This window comes from Mchenga conophoros, linkage group LG3, assembly GCF_057382185.1.
Source record: "Mchenga conophoros isolate Kocher_MC1m ecotype Shallow Benthic linkage group LG3, M_conophoros_male_GT1.1, whole genome shotgun sequence".
NCBI lineage: Eukaryota > Metazoa > Chordata > Actinopteri > Cichliformes > Cichlidae > Mchenga > Mchenga conophoros.
The window spans coordinates 15,948,846-15,964,631 of NC_140528.1; the positions used below are offsets into that span (position 1 = coordinate 15,948,846).

Below are 15,786 nucleotides of genomic sequence, written 5' to 3' on the forward strand. Positions count from 1 at the left end.
AAACCGCTTCTAAAGTAAAAGGACAGAGAATGGTCTCCAAGCCAACTCACCCTGTCTCTCAACTAACATTAGACAGTGATGTGTACAACCCTCCTGAAGTCCAAAAGATAATCGTGGAGCATGTCATCAAAAGCGATGCCCCTCCCACTCCAAGTCAGGGCTCTAAAGGTCTTCGCCCATTTTCAGGAAGAGTTCCTAAACCCCAAAATGAAGTAGATTTTGAGACACGGTCACTTCATGTGGAACTCATGATTCAAGATAATCTCCCACTTGATGTACAACGCCGTAAGATTCTTGAGAGCTTACTCTCCCCAGCTTCTGACTTGGTGAGGCAGCTTGGCCCACATGCAGCTCCTCGTGAATATGTCAAGCTTCTTGGCTCAGCTTATGGATTAGTTGAGGATGGGGAAGAAATTTTCGCAAGGTTTCTGAATACCCACCAGAACACAGGGGAAAAGGCATCTGAGTATCTTCAGCGGTTGCAGGTGTTGCTCACCACAGCTGCACAGAGGGGAGGTGTGAGGAGTTCAGAGACTGGGAAACACTTGCTGAGACAGTTTCGCCGCGGCTGCTGGGATCAGTCCCTCATCTTAGCATTGCAGTCTGAACTGAATTCAGATACAGCTACTGATTTCTCTGATTTTCTTCTACAGTTACGGACTGAAGAAGATAGAAGGGCTGCAAAATTTGATCGAATGAACCGTCATTTAGGGGGTGTAAAAGCTAAATCATCCGTACACATGCAGCTGGTCCCAGACATGTCTTCCATGCATGATGAGAATACCAGTGTACTTCAGACATACATCACTGAAACAGAGGATTTGAGGAGGCAGGTAACTGAGTTAAAAATGCAACTTAACAAAAAGAAAGAGCAAAGGAAACAAAAACATGCTGAAAAGAGAAATCCCACCCTAAATGCCTCCGCTAGTATAACTCCAGTTGCAGTACAAGCCCAACAAATGGCACCTAAACCCAGACCAAAACCTTGGTTCTGTTTCAAGTGCGGTAATGATGGACATATAGCCAGAGAGTGTGAAGGTCCTCCAAATAAGATCTTGGTTGATCAGAAATACAAGGAGTTGAGGGAGAGGCAAAGAGAGTGGGAAGCCAAATATGGTCATTTAAACTGGACCGGGTCGCAGTGGAGGGACTGACTGCACCCAAGAATGAGCCAGGATGTCCCATAAGATTTCAGGACAAGGAAAAAGTCACATGTGAAAGCCATTCCCAAGCCCAATTACTCTGTGACTGTCTTCCAAAAAGGCTTATTGGCCCAAAGTGTACTGCAGCAGTCTCCATTGAAGGGAGTCAGTGTAACAGTCTACTTGATTCAGGTTCCCAAGTAACTACAGTATCAAAGTCCTTTTATGACAGGAACCTTTCCAGTCAGAAAATCTTTCCCATCCAGGATCTGCTGGACATTGAAGGTGCTGGTGGTCAGGAAGTGCCTTATCTGGGATACATATCCACAACCATCCATTTCCCTGAAAGTGTCATGGGGAAATCAGCTGAAGTTGACACGCTTATTCTTGTAGTTCCTGATCACAGGACAAACATGGAAGTGCCCTTGCTGATAGGGACTAATACCCTGGATATTTTGTATGAAACAGTTGGCTTAGGAAAAGCTCAGCCAAATCATGTCTTACAGGAAAAAAACATCCATCACTCTCCACTGGTGAAGCATCTCTATCACAGGTTCAAAACCCGTCAAGACAATGGCAGAGTGGGGAAAGTGAAGCTGCAGAGCAAAAAGTGCATTACTGTTCCTGCAGGGAAAAAAAATGGCCTTGAATGGATATGCAAGGAAGGTCACAACAACATCTGACACAACCCTGATGGTTGAGCCTCTAGAGTCAACCTTACCTGGTGGGCTCTTGTTTTGCAGTTCTGTAATGACACGGCCTTTATGTTCATCATTTAAGGTCCCGGTTCTAGTTAAAAATGACACAGCACATGATATTAAAATACCTGCTGGCCAGGTTATTGCAGAACTCATCCTTCCAAAAGCTGTATCATCCTTGACTGAAAGAACTGTCAAAACTCTGTCAGGTGACCAATATCCGTCGGTTCCAGCTACAGCTGCATGCAACTCTGTATCGGTGTCTGACACAGGAACACTCACCTTTGACTTTGCTGAGTCAAGCTTGTCTGAGGAGTGGAAAGAGAGAATAACAAAGAAATTAAACTCAGTTCCTGAAGTTTTTGCTCTTCATGATCTCGACTATGGCCACACTACTCAGATTAAGCACAGAATTCGACTCTCAGACCCATCTCCATTTAAACAAAGGCCCAGACCCATCCATCCTTCTGACTACGAGGCAGTCAGACTACATTTAAGAGAGCTTCAAGATGCGAACATCATACGTGAGTCAGAGAGCCCCTATGCCTCTCCCATTGTTGTGGTCAAGAAAAGAAATGGCAACATCAGATTATGCGTAGATTATCGCAAACTGAACAGTAAGACCATCAAAGACGCCTACGCTTTGCCCAACATTGAGGAATCTTTCTCGGCTTTGACTGGGTCCAAGTGGTTCTCCATCCTGGATCTGAAATCCGGCTATTATCAAGTGGAAGTCGAGGAAGAAGACAAATGTAAGACTGCTTTCGTGACACCCATGGGATTCTGGGAGTTTAACAGAATGCCCCAAGGAGTGACAAATGCTCCCAGTACCTTTCAGAGAGTCATGGAAAAGTGTATGGGTAGCATGAATTTGAGTGAAGTCTTGGTTTTTCTTGATGATGTCATCGTTTTCTCTGCGACACTTGAGGAGCATGAGGAACGACTGCTGAAGGTCCTCCACAGGATGAAAGAATTTGGTTTAAAGTTGTCGCCAGAGAAATGCCAGTTCTTCAGGACATCTGTCCAATATCTCGGCCATGTTATATCCTCAGAAGGGGTCAAAACAGATCCAGCAAAAATAGCTGCCCTCACTACCTGGCCAAGACCAGCTAACATCAAGGAGCTCAAGTCTTTCCTTGGGTTCGCTGGATATTATAGGAGGTTTATAAAAGACTATTCCAAGATCGCAAGACCCCTTAATGACTTAACAGCTGGTTACCTCCCACCAAAGAGAAAATCCAGTCTGTCTGGCCGAACCCATAAGGTTTCTACAAGTGTGGATCTCAAAAAGCCATTTAATGGCAATTGGACCCCAGCCTGTGAAGACGCTTTTAAGACATTGATTCACAAGCTCACAACAGCCCCTGTTCTTGGGTTTGCCGATCCTAAGAAATATTATATTGTGCATACTGATGCAAGCACCCATGGACTCGGTGCAGCCTTATATCAAGAACAGGAGAGCAAGTTGAGGGTCATTGCCTATGCCAGTAGGGGCCTCTCCAGGTCCGAGCAAAGGTACCCTGCACACAAGCTTGAGTTCTTGTCTCTGAAGTGGGCCGTCACCGAGAAGTTTTTTGACTATCTCTATGGAGCAAAATTTACAGTGGTGACAGACAATAACCCACTCACATATGTCTTAACCTCTGCGAAGTTGGACGCAGTAGGTCATCGTTGGTTGGCAGCTCTTTCCAGTTTTGATTTTGACATCCAGTATAGAGCTGGGAAGAACAACCAAGATGCTGACGGGCTTTCCAGACGTCCGCATCCACATGACTGTGATGCCTCTGATCAGAGTCCTACTGATGAGGAAAATCGCATTGAAAGCTTTATTGCACAGCTCTTACACCGCAACAAAGGGGCCGATTTTCCAACTGAGGCAGTAAAGGCAGTATGCGAGAGACATCAGTGTTCTTCAACTCTCGAGGAGGAGGCAGCGGTGCCATCGCCTGCACGAGTAGAATGTTTGGCTATTGGAACCTCTGCAATACCAGCAGATTTCTGTCAAACTGATGTAGCTGGGTCATGCCCCCTGTCGCAAATGTCTCTTCCCGATTGGGCACGTGAGCAGAAATCAGATCCAGTCGTCAGCAGAGTAATGACTCTTGTACTTGCCGGAAAACGTCTCTCCTACAAGGCAAGACGGCACGAAGACAGAGAAGTTCAGTTAATGACAAGAATAATGGATCAGTTAGTTGTAATGGATGGGGTCTTATACCGAAAACGCATCATTCAAGGGGAACCCATGTATCAGCTCGTTCTTCCGCAAAGTTACAGAGAAGTTGCCCTTGACCAGCTCCACAATGCTGTGGGCCATCTGGGTGTTGATAGGACTCTGGACTTAGTCCGAGCTCGGTTCTATTGGCCCCGCATGACCATCGATGTAAATGACAAGGTCAGGACATGTGAAAGGTGTCTCAGAAGAAAGGCACAAGTTGAAAGGAGTGCTCCTTTGGTAAACATAAAAACTAATCGTCCCTTGCAGTTGGTCTGTATGGACTACCTTACATTGGAACCAGATGAGAAAGGGACTAAAAACATCTTGGTCATAACAGACCATTTCACTAAATACGCAGTTGCAGTTCCGACTCCTGATCAAAAAGCAAAGACTGTGGCAAAGGCCTTGTGGAGCAATTTTTTAATCCATTATGGATTTCCTGAGAGGTTGCACAGCGACCAGGGTCGTGATTTTGAGTCTGCCTTGATCAAAGATCTTTGCTCGCTGCTTGGGATAAAAAAGACGAGGACCACGCCCTACCATCCCCGCGGCAATCCTGTCGAGCGGTTCAATAGAACCCTTCTTCAAATGCTAGGGACGCTGGAGGAAGAAGATAAAGTTCGGTGGAGAGATTTTGTGCAGCCTTTAGTACATGCGTACAACTGCATAAGGAATGATACCACAGGTTTCACTCCCTACCAGTTGATGTTTGGCAGACAACCGAGGCTCCCAATCGACATAGCATTTGGCCTATACCCTGAAAGATCCAGCAGCCTCTCTCACTCTGAATATATCAAAAAGTTGAGAGAGAGTCTCTCAGAAAGCTACCAGTTAGCCATTGAGCACAGTCAAAAGAGTGCTTTCCGGAACAAACAGAGGTTTGATAGTAAAGTGCGGGAATCCACCCTTGCCAAGGGAGATAGAGTCCTTTTAAGGAATGTTGCCATCAGGGGAAAGCACAAAATCGCTGATCGGTGGAGCCGAACCGTGTTCACTGTGATCAGACAGATTCAGGACACGCCTGTTTTTGTGGTGGTGCCTGAAGGAACAGACGGGCCTGAAAGAGTGCTACGCAGAGATCTGCTCTTACCTTGTGGGTTTCTCCCACCCACTGTTGAAGAGACAGCACCCAAAGTAACAGTGTCACGGTCTAAACCTACAAACTCACCACCAGTTGACACATTTGAGACTGATTCTTCAGAAACCAGCAATGAGGAGAGCACTGAAGATGAAGTTGAGTATTACTCTCTTCATTCTCTACCCTGTAACGAGCCCAATGCATTGCAAGATGGACTCCAAGAAGCCGACCAGATTGCAGTCACAGACAGACTGGCTGGAATAAAAGTCCACGAAAAGTCAGCTACAGAAGACATCTTGGGACAGATAGATCAGCTTCACACAGTTGAATCTGAGTTGAGTCCAGAGCTCTCTACTCTGAATCCAGATGCTCACGAATTCCAGCCAGTGACAACCCAGAACGGAGACGATGAGAAGGACCAGGTTCAGGGGTCACCGCTGCATGAGATCAGTTCAGCTGACAGCCAATCTAAAGATCTCTCACGCAGTTTGGGTGATAGTCGTACGTTGATTACAGAAGTGAGCAACAAAATGAAAGTTGTGGAGGAAGAAAGAAAAGGAGAACCAAATCTCTCTAAAGATGTCCCTAATCTTGAAGAGGGTGTGGGACTAAGGAGGTCATCAAGGGAGAGATCAGCTCCAAAGAAGCTAACTTATCCAACGTTGGGAAATCCTTTGGTGACAGTCATGCACTCCATTTTCTCTGGGTTAGACCAAGCTTTCACCCAAGCTTTCACCCTCGACAGTGTACCCAGCATAGATCAACTAATGCCCGGGACTGCTGAAACAGTGTAAAGTTTCACATGCAAGGATGCATGCGGCTTAAGCCAGTGATTTAATGTTTAATGTATGCAGTACTAATTCTATCCAACAGGGGGCAGTGATGGCGCTATAGTTTCCTGCGCTGCGTTATGCGGCAAGAAGAAGAGCTGCAGCGGAGCAGATAGCCAGCAAGCTAGAAGAAGAACACACAGAGCGCATGGAGTACCGAAGAGAATAAAAACCTTTCTTCTAAGTGTTAAGGTTTTTATAGTTATAGACTATTAGGATTTGCTTACCACGCATCCCTTTTTTTTTCCCAGTTGTTTTTTACTGTGTTGAGACATAGTGCGAGACACAGTTGCTGGATACTCGATCGGCGATTGGAAGGCGAATCCAGTGGGGTTTTTTCCAGAGACTTATCGCTCCACCCAGGACGGCGAACGAGGATTTTACTCATCTTTGCAGATAAGCACTGGGCTTATTCACACACACACACACTACCCGGGTAGTAGAGGTGGGAATCACCATACAACTCGCGATACGATATTATCACAATACTTAACGCACGATATGATATTATTGCGATTTTTAAAAATATTTTGTGATATTTAAATTCTGCACATAAAGGTAAACTTTATCAATATTCATTTTATCTAATATCAAAGTCTCACACTCAGTCTTTCTCTCATTTCAGTCAGTTTTATTGTTGACAAACTGAATGGTTTGTATTACAGTCTAGTCCAACTTTACTGAATGCAACCATCTGGTACAATTATAGCTATTCTGAACTATGCAATTTATGAAAACTATGCAGCCCATTCAGCAACTGAAGAATTTGAAAGTAAATTTTTTTAAAAAATATAATTTTATATTAAATAAAAAAGTTTTAAACTTAATTAAAATTAAACATGTCTTAAATTAAAATAAGTAAACTGTCATGTTTATTGCTGCCAAAAAAAAAGTTAAACACATTTGGACAGTGAAGGAATGTCAGGATTCTTGCTCAGAAAAAGGATTAACATGCTCTGAAGTCAACATGCTCTGACTCCAGAGCATGTTGACTTCAGAGAAAAAATTGTTTGTAACAAAATATCGATTTCTGCTGTCCCTGTATCGATACATTATTAGCAAACAAAATATCACGATACTACACAGTATCGATTTTTTCCCCCACCCCTACCGGGTAGATTGACAAAGTTTTTCTCAGAGCTCTGAATTTATTTTATTATTATTCTTTTTTTACTTCAACACCATAATTTACTTTTTTCCCTTTCCTCACCAAACCAGAGTGGTTGGTGGAGGTAGAACTGTGACAAGAGACATAAATGGACTAATATGGAAACTGAACTGACTGATTGAAGGGGGGATTATATTGGGTTTTTGTCTCATAATTGTTGTTAACATTCTGCATATTATTGAAGTTGCTGATGAGACTGTTATGTGTTGTGTTGTAATAAATGCCATAGAGTGTTCTCTACAAGACAGCATAAGGAAGTGTTCTAGTTTTCTTGTTCCTCTTCTCCTCATTGAAAGTACCTAGAATATCCATGTCCCTAAGTTAATCAATTAAGGGATCGATTACATTTCAAACAGTGAGACTCAACGTATGGCCCGTGGCCCACACGCGGCCTGCCCACCTTTCCTGATTCAGAGAGAGGGGACCCTGATTAACTGTGTAGTGTTCTTCCTCACAGTTCTAAGTATCAGACACAACAATGAATAATCCACAGCTGACTGTCTTTAGCAGGTCAAAGGTCACGGCACACAGCAGACAGTGGGAAATATTATAATTCTGATCATTTATCAGCACATATCCATATGTATAAAAACAAAGCTGACACTGTGAGACTTGATCAGAGGTGTGATCATCACAGCAGAGGCCTTTGTGTCAAAGTCACTGAGGATCAAACAGAAACACATGAAGCAGATTTTCCTGTTCTGGCTTTTTATAGCAGATAACCTTCAAAATCTTCTGCAGTCCATCAAAAACTGAAGCAAACCATGAATCAACATGTGAACATGAGCTGATGCTGCTGAAGGGAAGCAAAGTTACAGAGGTTTGATTACAGACACAGCTGAGAGTTTGTAATCTGTCATCATTTTAAAAGGTTTAAATTTCTTCAGTATTGAACAGCAGAAATGAGGCTTTGTTTTCGTAGGCCGACAGCAGTGAACACAACAGCAGACTGGTGCGTAATAAGCAGTGAATAATGCAGGAAACAGATTTTTGACGTTAAACTGTTCTTGAAGTACACTGAGAGAGAGAGAGCTGTGCAGGAAGTAAACGTCAAAGTCAGAGAGAATTCATGACGATGTTCATCAAACGTAAAGCGTAGTTTGGATCTTCTTCTGCTGCTGGTTCAGTCAGTTTTGGTTGGAGACAGATGAAACCTGCAGCTTCAGGATCTGTGAGCTGTCCACTTTCAGCCCCGACGGCGTGTCCGTGTACGTGCCGTCGAGTGAACGATCCACGCTCTGTGTTTCCATCTTTGTGTGTTTAGCTGCTCTCATTTACTGTTCTATCTGTTTGCTTGTTGTTGAAATACTTTTGGGAGCTTTAACCTGAGATTCTGGCAAAATACATTTATATTAAAAAACGATTCAGGATTGAATGAATCAACATCGCTTTATTCAAATTAAAACCATTTAAATAGGAAAATCCATTTTTTTTCAGCCGCCTCTAAAGCTGGGTAATGTCAGCTGGTCCATGTGCAGCTGGCTGTGATGCTCAGGGAGCGTCTACAAAGTGCAACACTGAAAGAACATCATCCATGAATATTGAGTAATAACTGGACTCTCATACAGCGAGACTCAAATGCCTTTAAACATCAGCTTATCCTGCTGATCCAAGTCCAACACTGAGTTTGTAAAAACATGTTTGTCAATCATTTTGTTTGGTTTCTGAGGAAAATGATTCAATAACTTGCTGCTAATACACAACATTTCATCATATTTCCTCATAAGCCTCTTTTGTCTGACCATTTGATCCCATTTGAATTTGCAATAAAGGATCCACAGAGTTTGGTGACAATAATGACAGTAGATGTTTGTGTGAAAGTGCTGGAAGCAAATGAGTGTGTGATGTTCTTTCAGTGTTGCACTTTGTAGACGCTCCCTGAGCACTGGTCTCACAGCCAGCTGCACATAGAGACCAGTGTTGTTAGTCCAGGTCAGAAGATGACTTGTTGGAATGAAAATGAGCTTGTAGTTTGTCTGCTTTAATAATGTGACTGGAAAAAGGTGTTGGACTTCAAATATGTCCATTTCTTTCACACTTCACCTTTAAAAGTGAAGCCTTGTGGTTCCTGGAAGGAAAAACACGACTTTTTCAAGTCTTTGTCCTGTTTTTATGAGAAATGTACGACTTTAATGTGAAACATTCAGAGTTTTTTCTCTTGTTGTGTTTGTTTGAAGCTGCTTCCTGTTGGCTTCAGCTGTTTGGAGTTTCCATTTTCTAAACTTCTACATTCTGAACCTTCTTCAGCTCTGAACAGATGATGAAACACTGAATGATTTCAAGCTCACACTGTGTCTAATAAACTTACATCTTTCATTCTTTATACAGATTGTGGGACTGTGGTTTGTCAGAGATCAGCTGTGATTATCTGGCAGCAGCACTGAAGTCCAACCCCTCCCATCTGAGAGAGCTGGACCTGAGTGACAACAACAAGCTGCAGGATTCAGCAGTGAAGCATCTGTGTGGTTTCCTGGAGAGTCCAGGATGTGGACTTGAAACTCTGAGGTCAGTCAGCATGTTTTAGTTGTGCTGAGATGAATATGATGTGAAAGTTGTGCTGACACTAAACTGCAGACATCAGGCTGATATTATACTGATCCACACTGAGGATCTTCATGGTAAAGTCTGTTTTCTTCTTCTCTGGTTTAGTCCATTGACTGCAGCAGAACAATGTTCACATTTCAAACAGTGAGACTCAACGTATGGCCCGTGGCCCACACGCGGCCTGCCCACCTTTCCTGATTCAGAGAGAGGGGACCCTGATTAACTGTGTAGTGTTCTTCCTCACAGTTCTAAGTATCAGACACAACAATGAATAATCCACAGCTGACTGTCTTTAGCAGGTCAAAGGTCACGGCACACAGCAGACAGTGGGAAATATTATAATTCTGATCATTTATCAGCACATATCCATATGTATAAAAACAAAGCTGACACTGTGAGACTTGATCAGAGGTGTGATCATCACAGCAGAGGCCTTTGTGTCAAAGTCACTGAGGATCAAACAGAAACACATGAAGCAGATTTTCCTGTTCTGGCTTTTTATAGCAGATAACCTTCAAAATCTTCTGCAGTCCATCAAAAACTGAAGCAAACCATGAATCAACATGTGAACATGAGCTGATGCTGCTGAAGGGAAGCAAAGTTACAGAGGTTTGATTACAGACACAGCTGAGAGTTTGTAATCTGTCATCATTTTAAAAGGTTTACATTTCTTCAGTATTGAACAGCAGAAATGAGGCTTTGTTTTCGGAGGCCGACAGCAGTGAACACAACAGCAGACTGGTGCGTAATAAGTAGTGAATAATGCAGGAAACAGATTTTTGAAGGTAAACTGTTCTTGAAGTACACTGAGAGAGAGAGAGAGCTGTGCAGGAAGTAAACGTCAAAGTCAGAGAGAATTCATGACGATGTTCATCAAACGTAAAGCGTAGTTTGGATCTTCTTCTGCTGCTGGTTCAGTCAGTTTTGGTTGGAGACAGATGAAACCTGCAGCTTCAGGATCTGTGAGCTGTCCACTTTCAGCCCCGACGGCGTGTCCGTGTACGTGCCGTCGAGTGAACGATCCACGCTCTGTGTTTCCATCTTTGTGTGTTTAGCTGCTCTCATTTACTGTTTTATCTGTTTGCTTGTTGTTGAAATACTTTTGGGAGCTTTAACCTGAGATTCTGGCAAAATACATTTATATTAAAAAACGATTCAGGATTGAATGAATCAACATCGCTTTATTCAAATTAAAACCATTTAAATAGGAAAATCCATTTTTTTACACCCACCTCTAATGCTGGGTAATGTCAGCTGGTCCATGTGCAGCTGGCTGTGAGGCTCAGGGAGCGTCTACAAAGTGCAACACTGAAAGAACATCATCCATAAATATTGAGTAATAACTGGACTCTCATACAGCGAGACTCAAATGCCTTTAAACATCAGCTTATCCTGCTGATCCAAGTCCAACACTGAGTTTGTAAAAACATGTTTGTCAATCATTTTGTTTGGTTTCTGAGGAAAATGATTCAATAACTTGCTGCTAATACACAACATTTCATCATATTTCCTCATAAGCCTCTTTTGTCTGACCATTTGATCCCATTTGAATTTGCAATAAAGGATCCACAGAGTTTGGTGACAATAATGACAGTAGATGTTTGTGTGAAAGTGCTGGAAGCAAATGAGTGTGTGATGTTCTTTCAGTGTTGCACTTTGTAGACGCTCCCTGAGCACTGGTCTCACAGCCAGCTGCACATAGAGACCAGTGTTGTTAGTCCAGGTCAGAAGATGACTTGTTGGAATGAAAATGAGCTTGTAGTTTGTCTGCATTAATAATGTGACTGGAAAAAGGTGTTGGACTTCAAATATGTCCATTTCTTTCACACTTCACCTTTAAAAGTGAAGCCTTGTGGTTCCTGGAAGGAAAAACACGACTTTTTCAAGTCTTTGTCCTGTTTTTATGAGAAATGTACGACTTTAATGTGAAACATTCAGAGTTTTTTCTCTTGTTGTGTTTGTTTGAAGCTGCTTCCTGTTGGCTTCAGCTGTTTGGAGTTTCCATTTTCTAAACTTCTACATTCTGAACCTTCTTCAGCTCTGAACAGATGATGAAACACTGAATGATTTCAAGCTCACACTTTGTCTAATAAACTTACATCTTTCATTCTTTATACAGATTGATCGACTGTGGTTTGTCAGAGATCAGCTGTGATTATCTGGCAGCAGCACTGAAGTCCAACCCCTCCCATCTGAGACAGCTGGAGCTGAGAGGAAACTACAAGCTGCAGGATTCAGGAGTGAAGCATCTGTGTGGTTTCCTGGAGAGTCCAGGATGTGGACTTGAAACTCTGAGGTCAGTCAGCATGTTTTAGTTGTGCTGAGATGAATATGATGTGAAAGTTGTGCTGACACTAAACTGCAGACATCAGGCTGATATTATACTGATCCACACTGAGGATCTTCATGGTAAAGTCTGTCTTCTTCTTCTCTGGCTAGGCTTAGTACACCATTAATCAGTTGTGTTTTACCGTTGCTCTCTGCAGAGTTGATGTCAAGACTTTTAAATCTTCCATAGACAAAACCAGTGAGTACTGAGACTTTGTGTCACATTCATCACTATTTCATCAACAGCATATCACATGAAAGCTCGTTTGTGCTTATTTCATTTTGCAAAAATCTATAAATTATGGGGGGGTTTTAAGGATGTGTTTTTAGGTACTGGTTTTGGTCAAAATATTTTAATACTTTTTAAAATCTTTTTAGTGAGTGAGAAGGCTGCAGCTGAAGAAGATGGTGGGTCCTTAAGGAAGAAAGAGAAATCCCTCACAGACAGTTTGTATTTGATCAGAAAACCACTAAGAAACTAATATGATTGTAAACAGCACCAGTTAGAGTTCCAGGAAATCCTGAATTATTCGATGTTTGTCTCTCATCAGGTTACTCTGAGGTCAGACTGAATCCAGACTCATTAGACACAGAGCTTGATTTGTCTAAAGATGACATAAAGCACATTAAGGTGAGAGAAAAGCATGTGCATCTGATTGTCTTGTGATACAAAAAATAGGCCTTCAGCACAGAAATTTTGTCAGGTGTGTTAAAGCACAGGGCAGACAACCAGTCAGGTTTAAGATTCTATGTCATTGTCAGTATGTTACTCGCAGTTTTGAAAGTGTGTACAGATAACACCTGATGTGTACTCTGTGTGCCTAGGGGCACACTCCACTAGCTGTGTGGTCCATCTATGTTTCTACCCTCACCTATGGCCACGAACTGTGGGTAATGACTGAAAGAACGAGGTTGCGAATACAAGCGGCTGAAATGAGCTTCCTCCGAAGGGTGGCTGGCCTCTCCCTTAGAGATAGGGTGAGAGGTTTAGCCATCCGGGAGGGGCTCAGAGTAGAGCCGCTGCTGCTCCACATCGAAAGGAGCCAGCAGAGGTGGTTTGGGCGTCTGACAAGGATGCCCCCTGGGCGCATCATGGGTGAGGTGTTTGGGCATGTCCCACCGGGAGGAGGCCCCGGGGCAGACCAGGACACGCTAGAGAGATTATATCTCTTGGCTCGCCTGGGAACGCCTTGGTGTTCCCCCAGATAAGCTGGAGGAGGTGGCTGGGGAGAGGGAGGTCTGAGCTTCTCTGCTTAGGCTGCTACCCCTGCGGCCCTGGATAAAGCAGAAGAAAATGGATGGATGATGGATGGATGGGTGTACTCTGTATAGTTTGTTCACCGTTTACTTGTTTATTGCTGCTTTAAACAGCTGATGTATTTCCTCTCTGAATTCCAGCCTCCATTAAGCTTCACCCCTCAAGTACAAACTGAATCCACACACATCTCCTACAGGTGCTTCTAATTTCACATTAGGTTGATAACATGTATGTAATGATGTGACAAGACGCGTGATACAGCTGGTGGTGATCAGACCTCAGCTCATACAGGCTGGTTGGAGTGCTTCAGCCCTTCTGTGTCCTACAGGTTCAGGTGTCCTGGTCCAGGTGTGTTCCAGTGTACTCTGACCAGACTAGTGTTTGTTATGGCTCAGGAGGCGGAGCTGTTGTACAGGACTGTCCAATGGGATGGGAGCCTCCTTCAATCAGCTGGAAAAACAGCTGCAGGGCCGCTGTTTAACATCACATGCTCTGAGGATGCAGTCTGGGAGCTCCACCTGCCACACTGTGAAACAAAGGAGGGTGAGCACTGTGCTGTGAAACATCTGTGTTACTGTGTGGTGCTCAGCTAATATGAACTGTTCTTTATCATACAAATAACCACAATGCAGTTTATTTATAATTCAATTCAATTTTATTTTTATAGCGCCAAATCACAACATAAGTCGCCTCAAGGCGCTTCATAGATACAGAGAAAAACCCAACAATCATATGACCCCCTATGAGCAAGCACTTTGGCGACAGTGGGAAGGAAAAACTCCCTTTTAACAGGAAGAAACCTCCGGCAGAACCAGGCTCAGGGAGGGGCGGCCATCTGCTGCGACCAGTTGGGGTGAGAGAAGGAAGACAGGATAAAGACATGCTGTGGAAGAGAGACAGAGGTTAATAACAGATATGATTCAATGTAGAGAGGTCTATTAATACATAGTGAGTGAGAAAGGTGACTGGAAAGGAAAAACTCAATGCATCATGGGAATCCCCCGGCAGCCTACATCTATTGCAGCATAACTAAGGGAGGATTCAGGGTCACCTGGTCCAGCCCTAACTATATGCTTTAGCAAAAAGGAAAGTTTGAAGCCTAATCTTAAAAGTAGAGATAGTGTCTGTCTCCCGAATCCAAACTGGAAGCTAGTTCCACAGAAGAGGGGCCTGAAAACTGAAGGCTCTCCCTCCCATTCTACTTTTAAATACTATAGGAACAACAAGTAGGCCTGCAGAGCGAGAGCGAAGTGCTCTAATAGGGTGATATGGTACTACAAAGTCATTAAGATAAGATGGGGCCTGATTATTTAAGACCTTGTATGTGAGGAGCAGGATTTTGAATTCAATTCTGGATTTAACAGGAAGCCAATGAAGGGAAGCCAAAAATGGAGAAATATGCTCTCTCTTTCTAGTCCATGTCAGGACTCTTGCTGCAGCATTTTGGATTAGCTGAAGGCTTTTCAGTGAGTTTTTTGGACATCCTGATAATAATGAATTACAGTAGTCCAGCCTGGAAGTAATAAATGCATGAACTAGTTTTTCAGCATCGCTCTGAGACAGGATATTTCTAATTTTAGAGATGTTGTGCAAATGGAAGAAAGCAGTCTTACATATTTGTTTAATATGTGCATTGAAGGACATGTCCTGGTCAAAAATGACTCCAAGGTTCCTCACCGCGTTACTGGAGGCCAAGGTAATGCCATCCAGAGTAAGAATCTGGTTAGATACCATATTTCTAGGCTTTTCAGGGCCGAGTACAATAACCTCAGTTTTATCTGAATTAAGAAGCAGAAAGTTAGCGGCCATCCAGGTCTTTATGTCTTTAAGACATTCCTGCAGTTTAACTAATTGGTGTGTGTTATCTGGCTTCATGGACAGATAGAGCTAGGTGTCATCTGCATAGCAGTGAAAATGTATGCTATGTCTTCTAATGATACTGATAGGTTTGTAGCTTGTACCTATCCGCTGGAACGTTGAAGACAATATAATTACACTGCAAGGCAAGACACAAGTAGGCAAAGTTCTTCATGTTACTCGTGCACGGGAGAGACCGGACAGATGCCGTTCTCTCGTCTGATCCCAGTTGCTCTCGTCCGTTCTCCCGTACCACTTGGGGTTACATGAATATGCATAGGTTCATTAACATATGACGTCTACATACACACAAAGAGTACCTTGCCTGTGTGTGTGTGTGTGTGTGTGTGTGTGTGTGTGTGTGTGAGAGAGAGAGAGAGAGAGGTCAAGATATGACCCTGTGAAGAATCCCCAAAGCTGGCGCCAGGACGTCTGGGTCCATCTAACAAAAGGCTCTTATACTTAAACAGATATACGTGTGTTTGCTATACCATAAATCAGCAAAAGAAGATACGACCTCTCCTCTGTAGGGGAGTGAACTCACCCCCCTCTTCATGCTACACAGAGTTGTTACAGACCTCTTAGGATGAGACATTCTTTCAATCTACAAGTAATTATATACTTCTAAGCATATATAAGTAAATATTTCTAAGCATAAATGACAATCA

The 15,786-nt window shown here is 43.1% G+C and overlaps 1 protein-coding gene across 1 annotated transcript in view; it reads left to right on the forward strand.

Annotated features, from left to right (window-relative positions):
- The window catches only part of LOC146577449 (NACHT, LRR and PYD domains-containing protein 12-like), a 62,107-nt gene that overhangs the window by 29,177 nt on the left and 17,144 nt on the right, over positions 1 to 15,786 (forward strand). The window contains exons 6-12 of the mRNA XM_085254123.1: positions 9,460 to 9,636; positions 11,795 to 11,971; positions 12,162 to 12,202; positions 12,382 to 12,411; positions 12,555 to 12,634; positions 13,402 to 13,457; positions 13,590 to 13,804. Of these exons, the coding sequence (XP_085110249.1) occupies positions 9,460 to 9,636; positions 11,795 to 11,971; positions 12,162 to 12,202; positions 12,382 to 12,411; positions 12,555 to 12,634; positions 13,402 to 13,457; positions 13,590 to 13,804 (776 nt within the window). The remainder of the gene's footprint in view (positions 1 to 9,459; positions 9,637 to 11,794; positions 11,972 to 12,161; positions 12,203 to 12,381; positions 12,412 to 12,554; positions 12,635 to 13,401; positions 13,458 to 13,589; positions 13,805 to 15,786) is intronic.